Consider the following 16021-nt stretch of genomic DNA (forward strand, 5'->3'; position numbering starts at 1 on the left):
TCAATTAGTTCTCTCAAGCTGCAGGGACGGACGGGAAGATGGCGAGCCAGTCAGTGACCATTAATTGGGTGTATGGTACATGTACGGAGTTATTAGGATATGTGTAATAAGTAATAAGTAATTATGAAATTGTGAAGTCTAATAGTTATTGATCAGGGATGATAGGAGGGCAGCCTTACAGCAAGCAACAGTAGCAAACCGCAACCTAACAGCCAAGACTAGGCAAGGGACATCAGCCACAATGAATGGAATGGATGGTTGTCAGCCGAGATGTCCGTCAAATGGAGGAGCCCGGAATTAGCAGATTCCAATCGCTTCCCGAGGCTCCCGTTCCTTGGGAAAAGGATAGATGGATGACAGACAGCTCCTTGAACTCAAACCGTTCAGGGCAGCACCCAAAAGTCTGAGAGCTCGGACAATACGAACGCAGGTACTTTTCCTATTCCTGACTTTCCTGCAAGGAGAAACGGGGTTTTCGTTGGCGGACGTAAACCCCGAAGATGAGATCCAATTGTGGGTGAGAGCGATGATGATCAACCCCTGAAACATCACTCCGGCGGCGGCCTGAGGACACGCCATCAAAGCTCTTTTCTTCTCAGTTTGTGTCTGTGTGGGTGTGTGTATCTTTAGGTTGCGGCTACCCCGTTGGCTGCGACAAACTTGCCGCCCTGTACAGATGAAACGACCTGTCATTCTTCCGTTATGATCGGATCACCACTGCCCTCCTTCCTTCCCTCCCTCCCTCCCTCCTGAACAAGGCTGTAAGGGAAGGAAAGAGAAGAATGTTTCTTCCAATCCCAATCATGGATCATGGCTCCTCAGCTGTCTACTGCCTGTCTCACCACTCTCAGCTATCCATGCTCGCAAAAAAGGACCGACTCACGGCTGAAACGGGAAGGCTGAAGGATGCAGGCGTCACTTGGGCTTGAGAACTACGGGATGTGTGGTGGCTTGGACAGGATGGATACAGGAAGAGGATAGGCCCGCAGGTCCCGACAATCTGGCTGGAGCTAGGATCTTCCCTCTTTTGGGGGGTGGGAAGGAAGTAAGTACATACAGGAGGAGGGTGTCTGTGTGGTGGTCGTGAGGAATCAAATCACACGCATCCGAGTTTCAGACGGGCAGCGCAACAGCCGCGCATTTGACTTCGGATCATCCTGGAGGGTTCCTTATCGAACTTGCTAGACCTTGTCCCCTCTGGTGCTCTTCTCACGCTCTTAGCTCTCTTTCCCCCCCTCAAAGGATCTACGAACTGGCACGTGTAGGCATGGCTGGACTAGCCCCTATCAAACGCAGCTGCACATACTCAGGGATGAGGTTGCCTGGACACCATCCTGGTCGGGATGCGGAGTAAGCGCATCCTCTAACGGTGGCATTGATCCCTTCGATTGAGTCATAGATAGTAATGTTAACTCACTCACCATTACAAAGTGGTTAACTCATGCTTCTTCGTCAGTGTCCTCGTCCTCCCCCATGGTAATTTACGTAACCAAGCGAAATGGCACTAGCGTTTAGCTACAGTTGTAGTCACATGGGCGGCGTCTCGCCCAGAGGATTTTCCGTTTTCTTTTCTTTGCTGAAAAAGATGGACTGTCTTGCCCAGAAAGCAAAATCGGGAATGGTGAGAAAAGAAGCCGCCAGAACGGGGTGTGTAGAGACGACTCCGTAGAGAGTCAAGATAGAGAGAGCGACCGCGAGAGCGAAAGAAAGAGAACGATAAACGCTGGAGTGGGTCAGGAATGCTTGCTTGCCTTGTTCAATTTCGTGTTCACTTGTTCCCTCTCATTTTTCGCTCTGTGTCTTTCGTTTGTTCTTGTTCTTGTTCTTGTTCCTCTTCTTTCCTTCGATCCTGTTTCTCCTTCACTGTGAACTAAGTAGACTAACTTTTTTCCCCTCCCATTTTCTTCCCGTCCATTTGTTCGGCTGTGACATTTTATCGCCCTTACAGACAACCCTTTGTTTCTGATTGAGACGCCCACCTAGCACCACCATCAGTCCACACCCCATCAAATAAGCTCCGATAATGCGCATGTTAATTAGACCTGCGGAACCCAAGAAAAAAAAGGGGGAGGCAAAAAGTCTCAGCGGTGAAGGCCAGTCCCCGGCCGGAGTGGGACAACAGGAGCTTCTAGAAAATTTCCCTGGGATTTCCCATTGGGGCCTCAACAGCAAAGGCATCCATCGAGAATCCATCTGGCAGCCCACCCGTACCGCACTAGTGTAAGGACGCGGTCAGATTCTGACGTAGTTCGTTTCCTCCTGTCCGGCCGGTGGAGCTCAGCTGTTTCCCGACAGGGGAAAGGGAAGTGGAAAAAAAAAAAAATTATGATTCTATAATTTATGATTTAATTTTAATTTTTTCTTTTTCCTTCTGATTATTCTGTCCCCATTATTATTTTTCATTATTATTATTCTACTTCTGGTTCAGCGCCAATCACCCCGGTTGGTCTTTTCTTCAAAAAATAAAAATAAAAATAAGGGCACAGAAAATTGAGGGAAGCTCTCAAGTATATATTAGACGCCCATCTGACCTCGTCTTCTTCAATCCTCTTGGTTTATTCAACTTCAATCCTCTCAAACAACTCGCGTGCTACACTACACTACATCAACCACCACACTACTATTACTACTACTTCATTCACACCACTACTACCATCACCACGCACACCACCCATTACCATCATCCACAACTACATCATCATCATGCCTTCCATCGGTGGCTCTACCTCTCAGTTCCCTCCTTGCCCTGGTCCCCCGCCAAAGGGTCCTCTTCCTCCGCTCCCCAAGTAAACACAACGGGCAATTCACTTGATATGAACTTGACGACCGACAGACTCAGCCGGTTCAACCACAGCTCTTCCCACCAACTCCGCCAGGAACAGTGACAATGTGGGCCGGTTCGAGTCTCTCATGACATGGGAGTTGCACCTTTCGGCATATGGTTATCACGATTTCGTTTTTGGGACATTACACTATGGCTCTGCTCCTTTCCACTTATACCTTTTATTCGCATTCCTCAACAACCTTCGATTCGCCATCTTTCGGACTTTTCGACTACCACCGCCACACGGAAGCCTCTCCTGGGCCGGTCTTTAATTCTCCATACTATTCTCCGGGACCACGCGCAGGCGCTCTCTGCTCCCAATCTACAATGACGTTTTGACATTGCGACATCGAATCGTTGCACTGCATCAGCTCACGCGGCTGTCGAGTGATCGGCAGATCCTATCGCACTGCAGGGGGGCCCGATTCGACAAGACTACTAGGGACCATGATGCTGTGACTCGCTATTGGTTCCCCACTCTCGGGCCATTTATCTCCAACCAGCCTTGTCAGCAACCGGACCCTGCAACACCAAGTGATGACGACAAGACTCGCGAGCATACGAGTTTCATGTGCAAGTTCGGGTATTGCTCATCGACCAACCCAATTGCAGCATGGATCGCACGATCCCCACCGATGTCAATGCGTTGTTCGGAAACCTTGGATTCCATTCGCACACGGGGTTCAACAATTACTTAATCCCTTTTATTTCCTTTTCCAGTCATGTGTACCATCTTGATTGTTATCATCCACATTTGGGATTTGAGCTTTATCTGAAATCGACGGCATGTATAATAGACTTAATATACCCAGCGGCATTTCGCATTCTTGGCTGCGCTTTGACATTGCTAATGAGACTATCAAATTCTTTGACCATTTACTTCCTATCTTGCAATCTTAAAACAACGCATACTGTAGTACTGTAAGCATCTCATGATAACTGCATTGCAGCATTGCATGGTGCATTGCTTGAGTAACCTGTGTGACCGCGGGGAACTCCCCCTCCCTAAAGAAGATCGACAGGAAGCACACACAGATACACAGGGCAACGTCCAGCAGCGGAGTAACAACAGCGCAGCCCAGCAGGGATTCTGAATCAATAGCGCTGCGATTCCCCCCTCCCCCTCTTGTAGTACGGAGAACCCCCATTCACCTTTAGCGTCAGTCCCAGTCCCTCTTTTGGCGCATGTACCGCACTGAATTGAGTAATCAGATAGCGGCATTTGACAAGATTATGACTCGATCATACGGTGATCCAAGCGAGGGGAAAAAAAGAAACACAAGTCTTCCGCCTCTCCCGCAATTCCTTATCAGTTGTACTGCAATATTGCTTTTTTTCTTACTTGATGCAATAGTTTCTGCGAGGTACGCACCCTGGCCTGCGCGGCCCGGGTGGCGCACCTGATACGACGGGCTCTACCGCAGGACTTAGTACTACTAAACAGGAACCGACTCGACTATCTATCTATCTATGCCAATAAGTGGTTATTGGTTGGATAGTTTGTGTGTCAAAGACCGGTTCTAAGGACCCCTCTTCCTCCTCTTCACCCTCCCACCCAACTTGTGGAATCTAATCTCGTAACCGCCAAGCAAACCACATGCCACCTGCATTGCATATGTAGGAAGCCAAGCGCATGCCATGGATGAATGGATAATTGGATGCGGGTAAGTAGCCTGACGATAAACAGAATGCTGATCAATGATAAGCTGATAATTTATTCCCTCTCTCTATAGGTAGATTACTATGTGTATGTATGTATGAGGTACTTACTATCTACATACCTCATCCGGTTCAAGGACCGGCCCACCTGTATGTGTGTGTCTGCCTAGTAGGACCGAGAAACCCGTGCCTTGATTGCCCGCTTTTCGATATAACGGGTATACGTGGCGGGGTGGAGGGTAGAGGTACGACCTAAGCTCCATAATCCTGCCCTGTTTCTGTTATTGTCTTCCACGTTCTCTGAACCTTAGATGGGTTTAGCACGAATGTCCGATCGCAGGTCAACTGACCCCGGATGTACCTGGAGCCCGTTATTACTATTTAGTTATTTTTATTTATTTTGCTCACCATTAACCCGTATTGTAAGCAGGGACTGAGCGTTAGTTCATTAGGCCGATGTCAAATCCCGGGATTGAACATGTCATGCCATGTGCTGGATTGGATGGCAGAGATGGATGCGGTAAAATTAAATCTTACTTTCTTGTTGTAGTTATGGCGCTAAGTGGGTGTCATTCAACTTCTGCAGACATCTCTTGATTAATTCTGCGGGAGCCGGTAGATACTACTACACCACTAACTACTAATTTGGTCGTTGACTACCTCTACTAGTAACGGAGTAGGTAGGTGTGGCTTGAGTATCGCATACACTCCTGTCAGTCAGTTTACTTGGCTGAATAGCTACCAACTAGCTAGCTAGTTATCTGACTACTTCCCTAGCTTCAAACTCCCAGGCCCTTCTCCTATCATCAATTACGATCGGGACGCGGATGCGAAGAAAATCACTCATACTTAGACCGATTAGTAGACTGATTACCTCGCCTAAAAGGAGGGGTTAATGACACAAAGTGAAACCAAAACCCCTATGGATTTAATTTACTCAATGCCATCTCAACATACCCGATGACCCTACTTTGCTGCTTGTACTGTATCTGTTGCACTGGCCAGTCGCACCAACCACTTACTAGATCAGGCAGGATGATATCTACGTCCTGGCATACGTGGGATCGATCCACATCATGCTTCTTTCTTCCCCGCTCTATATCGTGTATACTCCGTAGCAAGTAGATACTCCGAAAGATACGGAGTAGTTAGTTGATGCTGGAATGGTTGCCTGTCAGCCTCAGGCGACCAGTCTCGCCGCCCGGCGACGGAATCTCCACGTGATAGCACCGGTCCAACAACGCAACCTCCATCTGTCTGGCCATCGCCGCAACGACCGGAAAAGATGGTTCTGGAACTTCATATTTGGGGTCCGGCATTTTCATTGCCGTCTATTGATGCGCAATGTCTCGCCGCTATTACGTATCTGTCCCTGACCGTGCCCAAGGACGCCTGGGTGCTCGTCGCAAGCAGTGATCCTTCCGTGTCGCCGACTTGTATGTTTATCTGAGTGGTTTATTCTCCGAATGCTAGTTTCTGGAGGGCCCCTGCTCTACACTTGTGGGATTAATGACGCATTTGACTAATAAATACAATCTCATAGGCGAACTACCGGCTCTCAAAAATGGCTCAACATGGGTGAGCAGGTTCCGCAATATCGTCGATTACCTCCGTCAGTATTCGAACGGCGACTGGGACCTGGATCAGGGTCTCGATGGACTCGAAAAAGCAGATAACATTGCGTATGCTTTCCCACGTCCCAGTAATTTGAGATTATAATCCGTCAGGAGAAGAGATAGTTCTAACTGATCATTAACAGCTTCTCCGCCTTCCTTGAATCCCGCGCTCAATCCCTCCTCGACCTCTCCCTCTACGTCACCAGCCAAAACTACTACAACTGCACCTCTCCCTCCTACGGCGCCATCCTCCAATGGCCCAACCAATGGATCCTCCCCCCGAAACTTCACAGCGCCGCCAAAACCCGCACCGAACATCTCGGCCTCTCCTCCCTGGACATACAAGCCATCGAAGACCAACGGAAACGTGACCACTCCGCCGCCGTCGCAGCAGGCCAGATCCCCAAGAACCTCATCCCCCAGCCGCGCGACACCGTTTCATCCCTAATCGGCAAGACGGCGCAGCAGAACCAGTTCAAGCTGGAGGCGTTGACCGCGGAACTGTTCGAGCCGCTCGAGGAAATCCTCAACGGGAAGGGATACTTTCTGCACACCCGCGAGGACGGACCTACAAGCCTGGACTGTCTGGCGCTGGGATACCTGAGTCTGGCGCTTGTGCCGGAGCTACCTAACTCCTGGCTGAGGGATGCGATGCGCAGCAAGGCACCCCAGGTGACGGCGTATACGGAGCGAATGGTAAAGGAGATCTTCGGTGTGGTTGAGCTCGAACATGCTCTTCCTTCGGATGATACTAAGAGGTCACGATCATCGATCCTGCCATGGCAGGCACCGCAACGGGCCCGGTTGGCTACGATTGGAAGCACCCTTTACAATACCCTTGCGGATGCGACACCTATCTGGAAGGATATCCGCTTGAATAACCGGATGAAGGAGGCGATTGATGACAACGGGGAGCTGAGTGGGATTGAGCGTAGGACGATGTCGGCGTTTGCCGCCGCACAGTCGAAGGATGTGTGGTTGTCGGTTGGGTATGCGGTTGTGAGTGTTGCGGCGTTTGTTGGGTATCTTACGTTCCAACCGTCGATTCGGAAGGGTTGGACACAGACTGTTCAACCTGTACACGAGGAGGGAGAGTTCGAGGTGGTAGATGACGAGGAAGGTGAAGGGGAAGGGAAAAAGGAAGAGGAACTAGATCTTGAAATGGACGCGATGAAGGTTTTGCGTGATCTTGATCTATAGTGTTTATTAGATAGATTGTTTATTAAGAATTTCCCATCAAGGGTGATGTAAGAGTAGCCAAACAGTTTCTTCTGAGTCTTATATCAACATTTCCAGCGGAGTGTATTGTTTCCCTACTTCCTACATAGAATGTTTCTTGCTTGGTCTTGAACTTGCAAACTGCACCCATAGTTCTTCTATCTTGGATATAGATAAACATCGACAGATCGCACACGTCATAGGTAGGAATAAAATTATTTGGGGCACCCTAATCAACTTATAAAGGAAGTACAAGTGCGTATTACATACCTTCAATGTGTTCTTAATCCTTCAGTTACTTACCTGTGCTACTACCCTCAAATTCCACGACAAGATTAATAATGTTAGGACAGAACCAAATGCTAAATACGAAGTTCGTTTGACTATAAACCAGTGAAACAAACAGGAGGTAGTAAGGCTGCCACGTATAGTGTCCATAGATCCCAGGGAAGAACTTATGTAAACAGGATGATGTGGATGGAACAAAGAATGGAAGATACAGCAGAGTATTTTTCAAATACGACAAGATTCGAAGTATTTGTTATTCTCTGATACAGAGCAGTATTGCGAGAAACCTTGGGATTTATCTCCTTCTCCTACCTCCGACCTCCTACTACCTCTCACTCATTTGTATTATGAAAAGCCTTGCCCGTCTCCAGCGAGGTACGTGTTTGCGGAGCGCCCCAAGCCCACAATATACACTACTGCAGAGGCGTGCTTTCTTTCTGAGACAGGGATACTACTGTGCTCTGTTGACTGGAAAGGGATCCCTAACATGTGTGGAGGTATTGAAATAAATAGTTCCTCTTTGGTACATTCATATCAACATTGGACAGCACCAATACAAACTGAAGCCTCCTGATACAAAGCAGACAGACGCAAAAGTCGCCTAGTATAAGAACTTATTCATCTCACACCCAGTCCCACCCAACAAGATCTTAGACGCCTCAGCCGGTATATGCCCACTATCAACTCCAACACCGACACCCACACGCCCTGGGAAGAACGTTAGTATCCACCCATACCACAAGTATCGGCATCGGAAAGACAGCATAAAGAAAGAGAAGGGCTTTGATCTTCCTCAATCGGAGCTGGAATGGCTGATTCAGGATGACGCATTGCATCCGCACAATACAAGCCGCGACCATCGCCTGGAGAGCGAGGACATACGCCTGGCCAAAGGGAAGGCAGCGGACAGTTTGAGGGATCGGAGTGAGGTGCATTATTATGAGGTATATATTCGAGACGACCACCCCGCTGAACAGGGAGGTGATGATTTCTGCTGGGGAGATCATTGTTATGTAGGGGTGATAGAGGAGATTGGGAGGGACTGGCTCTTAAGAGATGAGAGAAGAATACCTGTGGGGTCCCTGTTATCCAAATATCTCGACTATCTAACTAGCGCTTGCTCGGGCCTCCAGCCTTACAGGGAATATGTTCCGGGTGCGAGCAGGGTGCATACTCGCGCCACTTGTCAGATGGTGGTATTTGGATGGTGAACATCAAGGTAGACATGTAACATTTACTAATCTATTGGGTGTTGGTTAGTGTCCCATTTCTATTGACAGTTGGATATATTGCGATGGTGAGATAGATGCCTTCTTCCACATACGTTACTGAATGTAGTCAAGGATGAAGGATAGATCTGCTGAAGGCTTAAGTTACCGAACCATCCATAAGGCACCATCGCACTGGGATGAAAGCGTTAGACTATTTGAGTTCCAGCTTGCTTCGACAAAGATATTCTCCCTGGTTGCACGCGCAGGTCTCTCAGCCTGCCTGCCTCATGTGAGCCCTGACTAGCGCTTCGGCGAACGGCTTTAGTGTGCAATGCAATACTACGCAGGTGAGACACTGGCAGGGTTAGATTCTCGCCTGCAGTCTGTATCAGGCCTAAACGTCTTGGCTAACGTCTGTGTGGGTAGGTGAGGGGCACAGTATCGCTACAGCAGTTTGATGATTGCAATTCATCGTCTCCTCACTAAGAAGTATAACACCCTGTAGGCAGGTCAAGCATCTGTCAAATTTGATTCTACCATCGTGTCTGGTGGATATGACCCAGTCACAGTGCAGGGTAAAGGAAATCACTTCCACAGTTCTCGTATAAGTAAGAGACAAGCAAGCACCATAACCATCTTCACTTACTTCATCAACTAACCTGCAGTGCCAACCCAGCTATAAACACCCTACTTCCTCCTCGACCGGCACTCATCCGCCGAAATGAAGCCCTCGGCATCCATCCCACTCCTCTTGACCATCTTATCTTCATTCTCATTGAGTGTGAATTCCTATCAAATCTTCGAATACCCGGAGTACCAATATATTAGCCCACAGCTCAATGCGCATCGACAACTACCGAACGCCGGGACGAACTTCACCGATAATGTGATAAAGTTCTGCTCCCACGACCAGGAATGTTTTGCTTTTGCAGCTTACCTCTATACTCAGCGTGGAATGCGCGAAGGAGGAAAGTGTCCGGGTCTTTGATTATGTCATTCGCAACTTGATCTTCAGATGGTTTAAGTGCTGTGCCGAGTATAGTTACAAACACCTGCTGCGATGGTAAATACATGCAAGTGTATAGCTGTAGTCTTTTTGTTCCTCGGGTTGAAATACAGGATATATGTTATATTGACCAACTTTGGACATGTTATCCTTCAGCTATGACAATCTGGTAGACGTGGAGCCGTGCCATCTTGCCTGTGAAGGAGATTCGTATGAAGATTAAATAGTAGTACATTCGACTCACCGGGAACAGCTTCCCAAGAGCATACCAGTCCTAATATTCTTATGCTAGACCTCCAGGACATACATACAATACGGACGTTAGAATAAAGTAAGTAAGTAAAGTAACCAAGCAGTGATCTCAACACCATACCTTGACCTTAAGCTAACCGGCGTTGAACCTGACAAATCGGCAATAACCTCCAAAACGTTGCAATGATTTTGCTTGGTAGTCAGTCATTTCAAGTAGTTAGTTGGGCTGTATACTTACTTAGCCAAGGTCAGCGAACTAGCTTATAGCTACTCCAGCTCCTATTTTTCAATGCCCAAGGGGTCTTCTATATCCATTGTGGAGTGTTACAATGCAGCTTTAGCACGGTTTAATCCCATACATGAAGAGAAAGGGGAATGGAAATGCTTATCAGTCTAGATGAATGTATTTTTGAGCTGATGAGCGGGTATAACTACTTAATAGATTGGATATAACTAAATACTAGGTAGTTATTACATTTCATGCTTAGAGTATGTTCGTTAGCTGTGAGGTGAACTCAGTTGTTATGGTTATTGTCATGTATCCATCTGATTGCAAGCCGGGTCTGGAATACTAGATAGGCATGGGGAAAGGTGTATAGATAAGGGAGATGGCTATTGCATAGCAAGATGCAGCTTACCAATCAGAGTAACAGTTGAGAGAATATGCAGAACTGAGGATACTATACAAGTTTAGATATAAAGTATAAATACTAATCATATGGTCACTTATGTAAAAACATGATTAAAGGATTGAAACTTAGAGTATAAAGTTACTCATAACTCAATAATCACGGTGGTATATGGATGTATGTACAATCGAACGTATCAAGCAAGCAGATCCTGGCAGCACGGCAAGGGTCGGACGTGCAATGTAACCCTCACTTCCAGCTGCGAGGGTCAGACCCCGAAGGACCCGGTGCAGGCCTGCACACACACAAAAACACCCTAACCCCAAGCCAAGTTTACCGAAGGGAATATTTGAAAAGAAATAAAGAAATCTGAACAAATTAATGACAAGACACATCTACTCGAAGTCGATGGTGACCTGGAGACGGACGGGGCCGGAGGCCAGGGAACCACCGATGCCATCGGCAGCAGCAAGGGCAGCCGTGTAGGCATTGATGACGCTGCTGGCCGACTTGGAGATACTGGAGCATCCACTGCCCTGGTGGTCGCAGATCTTCATACCCTGCACCTCCTGCTTGGAGTTCTGGGCCTGGATGGCAGACACGTCCCAGCCGGACCAGCCTTCGTTGCTAGTGTTACCGAAGTCGAATTCACCCCAGGTGCAGGAGTAACCGCCATACTCGTCGGTGGGGAGCTTGTCACCCTTGGCAGCACCCCAGCCACCCTGAGAGTCATCGTCGAAGGCAACGTAGCGAGAGGTACCGGGCTTGATGGTCAGGGTCAGAGCAGAGTTGCCGTACCAGCCGTTCAGACCTCCATCGGGTCCGATCTTGTTCCAGAAGACGACGGTCCAGTCGTCAGTCTCACTGCCGTCAATGCGGACGACGTGCTTGTACTGGCAGGCGTTCGAGGCGTCGACTTCGATGATGTTGCTACCCCAAGGGCTGCCGACATTGCCGGTGTAGTAGATGGCGTTGGTGGTGCGCTTGCTGACTGTGGACTTGCCAAAGCCGGCACGAGAGTAATCGCCGGACGAGAGGGTGTCGGTCCAGCTCGAGCAGGATCCACTAGCAGTGGCTGCGCCGGAAGAGCTGGAAGCAGAAGGAACCGCCGAGACGGAAGCAACGACGGAGGCGGCCACGGAGACAGTAGCGGCAGCTTCGACAGACACCTGAGTAGTGGCAGCCTCAGAGACGGTGGTAGCGGCGACACCGGACCACTCGTTGATCCAGGAGACCTTTTGACCGTCGATAGTAGCGACGACGACATCGCCGACGTCACGCTTGTCGTTGTGGTGGTGACGGCGTTCATGGCCGTGCAGGCGAGCAGTAGCGGAGCCAGCCGTCAGAGCGGCCAGCAGGAGCATGGAGTTCTTGAGCTGCATGATGTTGGGTTGATGAACAATGAACTGAATGGGTATCACAGGTGTTGTATTGGAACAAAGCAACCGGGTTCAGGGTACACGATTGATGAAAGAGAGTGAGTAGATTGGGAGTAATGAATGACGCGAGCAACACCAATAGGGACGCTCAGCCTTGAAACAAACACACACAAAGGAGTGAGATGTGTACCCGAGAAGGAGAGCAAAGCAGTTGCAGAGCAGAGAGGGAGAGAGAGAGGAAGAGGAAGGGAAGAGCCGGGGGGAAAGAGGAGATAATAATAAGAAAAGCCAGAGGGGGGGGAGGAGATGGAAAGGCCAGGCCCAGATCGTGGAAGGGGAGTTTCCCATTCAGTTCGTTACCATCGTTCCTTTCTTTCACTCTGCATGGGTTTTTCACTTTTTCCCGCATCAAACGGTCCTCTTCGTATCAAGTTGGACCTGTAATTGGATTTCATTAAATTAAAAGGGGGTCGATCAGGGGAGTCACTTGGCTTTGGGGGCGACTGATTGGTTGAAGACGAGCATCGGTTCCTGAGCTTGCCGTTCGAATGCTGCAACATGGCGTGTCATTGGTGGGATGAGCCCCCACTTGGGGTCTAAACCCAAATCCTTCTTTCGTCTGCAAATACAGAGTACAGCATAGTTACCTCGATATAGCATGGTTGGAACTCGATTTATTGACCCAGTAAACACAATAATTACCCACTTATATTCTACGTTCGGATAAGGTCCGACTGTTAGCATACCCATTTAGCAGGTAGTATAATGAATAACATCAACAGTCAATGGTAGATAGGATATGCTTTGTAGGTCGAGACTCGCAATCCCTGGAACCGCCCCGCCGATCGCGCCTGCCGTTGTACAATACCGTACGGTGCCTGGTACCTTACAGATGCACTCAGCACTTTGTGCTGCATCGTGTTCAGGTACACACTTCAACAAGTCTACACCGTCTCTTGAGTTAGTACTAGTGATGCTGAGAATCCCAGCATGTCAGCAATCCAGAGGAAGTGAATTCCGTGGATCTCATCGCCTAACGATCGATCAGTGGACGCCTCACGATAGGGCGGGGTTTGATTAGATGCATGGAATCCAGTTGGAATGCTGCCCGATCGCAAGAATCCGACAGAGTAAATCGCACTGCTTATTGATACGTCATTCGCACCATTATTCTGCTGTCCAATCTAATTTCACCCATGAACAAGTCACTTCAACTTCAGTCATTGTTGCTTGGTCGAATCCCGACCTTGCTGCCGGTTACCCAGGAACGAGCCAGCCCATCGCCACGTCAAGACCCACGTTGGACAGTGATTTGATCCGATGGACTGACAGTGGATGAATACAGGCCAGACCGTGAGATTGCACACCGTAAGACTGGAGCCTGCGTTCGGGTGGAAAGGCAAGGCAGGCAGTGACTTTTGCTCTCACTGCATCCACCTTGAATCGTTACGGTAATATTGGTATTTTGGTATAGCTTCAGGTAAAAAAGGGCTTGCAGGACCCCTAAGGGTCCGGCTGTTTTGCCCACCAAGTGACCCTGAATGCCACGGCTTAACCCCAATTTGACCCTGGCGCGGACCCTGATCAAGACCCCCAAAATCCAGGGACGGCGGCAAGCGGAATTCCAAACATCCTGCGCAGCCATGGTCAGCATCCCCAAACAACAACACCAACAATCGAGTTTTGCTGTCTGTATCGAAATCACTGGTCATCCCATGGACCATCTGGCCAGCGGGCCACTAGAGTTTAGCACAGCGACAACTCGGTAATCTTCAGCCCGTGTCCGAGTCCACCCCAACTGTCATTGCCTGTTGTTGGCCCGTGACCGGCAAGTCTGGGTAACGATAGTCGCTTAATCCACCGAGGGGGTGCGACCTGCCAAGTTCTGGCCACCGAAAACTGGCTGGACTATCGAACGTTGTCTTGGATTTTATGGGAACTAGCTCTTGCACTCATAGGAGAGCGTTGTTCTATACCTCTCTATCTATACTACTTTTTTCACATGTAAATAAATAGTGTTTCCCTGGGTCTCTGTCCCATGGATGCCGACGGAACCCCCTTCTCGGTTGGCAGGAATTGCTGACTTTCCAACAGTAAGCCACGTTCGGCCCTCAATATCAGCCGACCACTTCCTGGATGGGCTGAGAATCTCCTTTTCGGCCTGGGGGCCCTCTAAAATTAGAGGCCAGCTGCCCTGTTCGAGACGAGGAGCGGATACTATTCCTGTCGCGGAGAGCGACTCGTCAGCTTCAATTTGGGGCCCGATGATCCGGCGTGACTAAGCACCTCCTTTCGAATTCCGTGTCGTTGGCCTAATTAGGGTTAGACGATTGCCTATTCGGTGCTCAGTCAGCACCATTCAGTTGCAACAATCAGTCCTAAGTTACCTACATTCTCATTTTATGGCTATACCCTCGAGACGAACAGCCTCCATGTCTTACTGCTCTCCGGGATCAGATCAAATGAAATGTATTTACATCTATACAATTATATTCTAAGCCTCAAGTAGGCCCCAAGGTATGTACTGCGCAAAGAAATCATCAAACTACTTCAGGTCCACGCCTCCGTCGAAAGCAGCACCCCCCGCCTGCGCATCCACCTTCATGCTCTCATCCAATCCACACACACGGAAGAGCATCTGTGGTGTCATCTCCTTGTCCAACCCCGGGATGCCGTCCCTCTTCAGCTTCTCCATTGCGTCGCGCATCGCTGCAACGGCAGGTCCCAATGCCGCGAATGGGAAGATGATGATGCGGAAGCCCATCTCCTTGGCCTCGGCCGCTGAGATCGACGGCGTGGCCCCGTGCTCCACCATGTTCAGTAGCAACGGCCACCCCGCCAGGTCCTGAATCACTTGCCGGGCCATCTCCCTGGACGTGATTCCCTCGAGGAATCCTACGTCCGCGCCTGCATCGCGCGCGGCCCGCAGTCTTGCGACGCTCTCCTCATAGCCGTGGGTTTGAAGGGAATCCGTCCGGGCGATCACAACAATATCACTACCAATCCGCTGGCGGGCCTGCACTGCTGCCCGGATCCGTGTTACGTAGGTGTCCCTGTCCACGAGAATCTTGCCGGCAAGATGTCCGCAGCGCTTCGTCTGAACCTGGTCCTCGAGGTGGAAGGCGGCGACTCCAGACCGCGAGTATTGCTCGGTCGTGCGCGCGACCATGATGGGGCCGCCGTAGCCGGTATCAGCGTCGGCAATTACGGGAGTGCTAGGGGAGATGTTGGAGATCATTTCGGCGTTGGCGCGCATGTCGTTGAGAGTGCAGATGCCCAAGTCTGCTTGGCCGTGAACCGAGGCAGCGGTACCAGCACCGGTCTGTAAGGATTGATGAGCCGGTTGACCAGCATGTAAAGATAGTGACATTCGCCACTTACCATGTACAGAGCGTCGAAGCCCGCGGAAAGGGCGACACGAGCCGACAGTCCATCGTAGACCCCGGGGGCGACAATGAAGGAGTCAGGGTTCTCCAAAGCCCGTCGCAGGCTGGTAGCTGCAGTTACCATAGGCATGATGGCGGTTTGTAGAAGAAATGTCGGTTAAGAATGACAACGTTCTATGAAGTTATGAAGGGTGTACCGATGACGTTGAGACTCGTTGCTGTCGAGAGGTAGGTGCTGGTGACTTTATAGACTTGAACTCGCGTGGGCTGACAGTTATCGCCTCCCGCAATCGCTGCAAGTAGTGATTTATCTGTGATCTAGACGTCTTCTTTCGCCTCCGAGTCTGCGATGGAAGAAGAATTTAAAGGTGAAGCCATGGGAGCCCACCCGACATCGGCGGAGGTTAGGTAATCCCTCGGGGATGATTCGGGATTTGAGCATGACTCGGAAGTAGCCGATCCTGTCAAGTTTGCTGCAGATCGTTGAATCATCTATGCTACATAGTATGCGAATAGTTAATTATCACGAATTGGTGCTATCCTTTTAGATAGC

General features: G+C 49.6%; 4 protein-coding genes across 4 annotated transcripts; 2 read left to right on the forward strand and 2 right to left on the reverse strand.

Annotated features, from left to right (window-relative positions):
- The first annotated feature begins 5756 nt into the window (after positions 1–5756).
- BO79DRAFT_188990 (mitochondrial import receptor subunit) lies at positions 5757–7353 on the forward strand. The gene is made up of 3 exons (XM_025680625.1): positions 5757–5919; positions 6027–6165; positions 6243–7353. The coding sequence occupies exons 1-3, from the start codon at positions 5769–5771 to the stop codon at positions 7297–7299; spliced, it is 1347 nt and encodes a 448-aa protein (XP_025543104.1). The 5' UTR covers positions 5757–5768; the 3' UTR covers positions 7300–7353.
- A 1967-nt stretch (positions 7354–9320) lies between these two features.
- BO79DRAFT_207402 (uncharacterized protein) lies at positions 9321–9879 on the forward strand. The gene is made up of 2 exons (XM_025682165.1): positions 9321–9424; positions 9493–9879. Exon 2 carries the CDS (start codon positions 9538–9540, stop codon positions 9802–9804), a length of 267 nt encoding a protein of 88 aa, XP_025543105.1. The 5' UTR covers positions 9321–9424; positions 9493–9537; the 3' UTR covers positions 9805–9879.
- A 916-nt stretch (positions 9880–10795) lies between these two features.
- Positions 10796–12341, reverse strand: aspf4 (allergen Asp F4). Its single transcript, XM_025682166.1, has one exon. It carries the CDS (start codon positions 12083–12085, stop codon positions 11099–11101), a length of 987 nt encoding a protein of 328 aa, XP_025543106.1. The 5' UTR covers positions 12086–12341; the 3' UTR covers positions 10796–11098.
- A 1989-nt stretch (positions 12342–14330) lies between these two features.
- Positions 14331–15731, reverse strand: BO79DRAFT_285238 (isocitrate lyase/PEP mutase family protein). The gene is made up of 2 exons (XM_025688336.1): positions 15464–15731; positions 14331–15404 (listed from the first exon to the last, which is right to left on the reverse strand). The coding sequence occupies exons 1-2, from the start codon at positions 15596–15598 to the stop codon at positions 14628–14630; spliced, it is 912 nt and encodes a 303-aa protein (XP_025543107.1). The 5' UTR covers positions 15599–15731; the 3' UTR covers positions 14331–14627.
- Positions 15732–16021: the final 290 nt, after the last annotated feature.

This window comes from Aspergillus costaricaensis (genome assembly GCF_003184835.1).
Source record: "Aspergillus costaricaensis CBS 115574 unplaced genomic scaffold BO79scaffold_5, whole genome shotgun sequence".
Classification (NCBI taxonomy): domain Eukaryota; kingdom Fungi; phylum Ascomycota; class Eurotiomycetes; order Eurotiales; family Aspergillaceae; genus Aspergillus; species Aspergillus costaricensis.

Bases quoted from the DNA above. Each gene is read 5' to 3' on its own strand.
- aspf4 (XM_025682166.1), bottom strand. From the start codon at position 12,085: ATGCAGCTCAAGAACTCCATGCTCCTGCTGGCCGCTCTGACGGCTGGC.
- BO79DRAFT_207402 (XM_025682165.1), top strand. From the start codon at position 9,538: ATGAAGCCCTCGGCATCCATCCCACTCCTCTTGACCATCTTATCTTCA.
- BO79DRAFT_285238 (XM_025688336.1), bottom strand. From the start codon at position 15,598: ATGCCTATGGTAACTGCAGCTACCAGCCTGCGACGGGCTTTGGAGAAC. The intron at 15,405-15,463 runs GTAAGTGGCGAA...CAATCCTTACAG, and splicing joins GCTTCGACGCTCTGTACATG to ACCGGTGCTGGTACCGCTGC.
- BO79DRAFT_188990 (XM_025680625.1), top strand. From the start codon at position 5,769: ATGGTTCTGGAACTTCATATTTGGGGTCCGGCATTTTCATTGCCGTCT. The intron at 5,920-6,026 runs GTATGTTTATCT...ACAATCTCATAG, and splicing joins TCCTTCCGTGTCGCCGACTT to GCGAACTACCGGCTCTCAAA. The intron at 6,166-6,242 runs GTATGCTTTCCC...GATCATTAACAG, and splicing joins GAAAAAGCAGATAACATTGC to CTTCTCCGCCTTCCTTGAAT.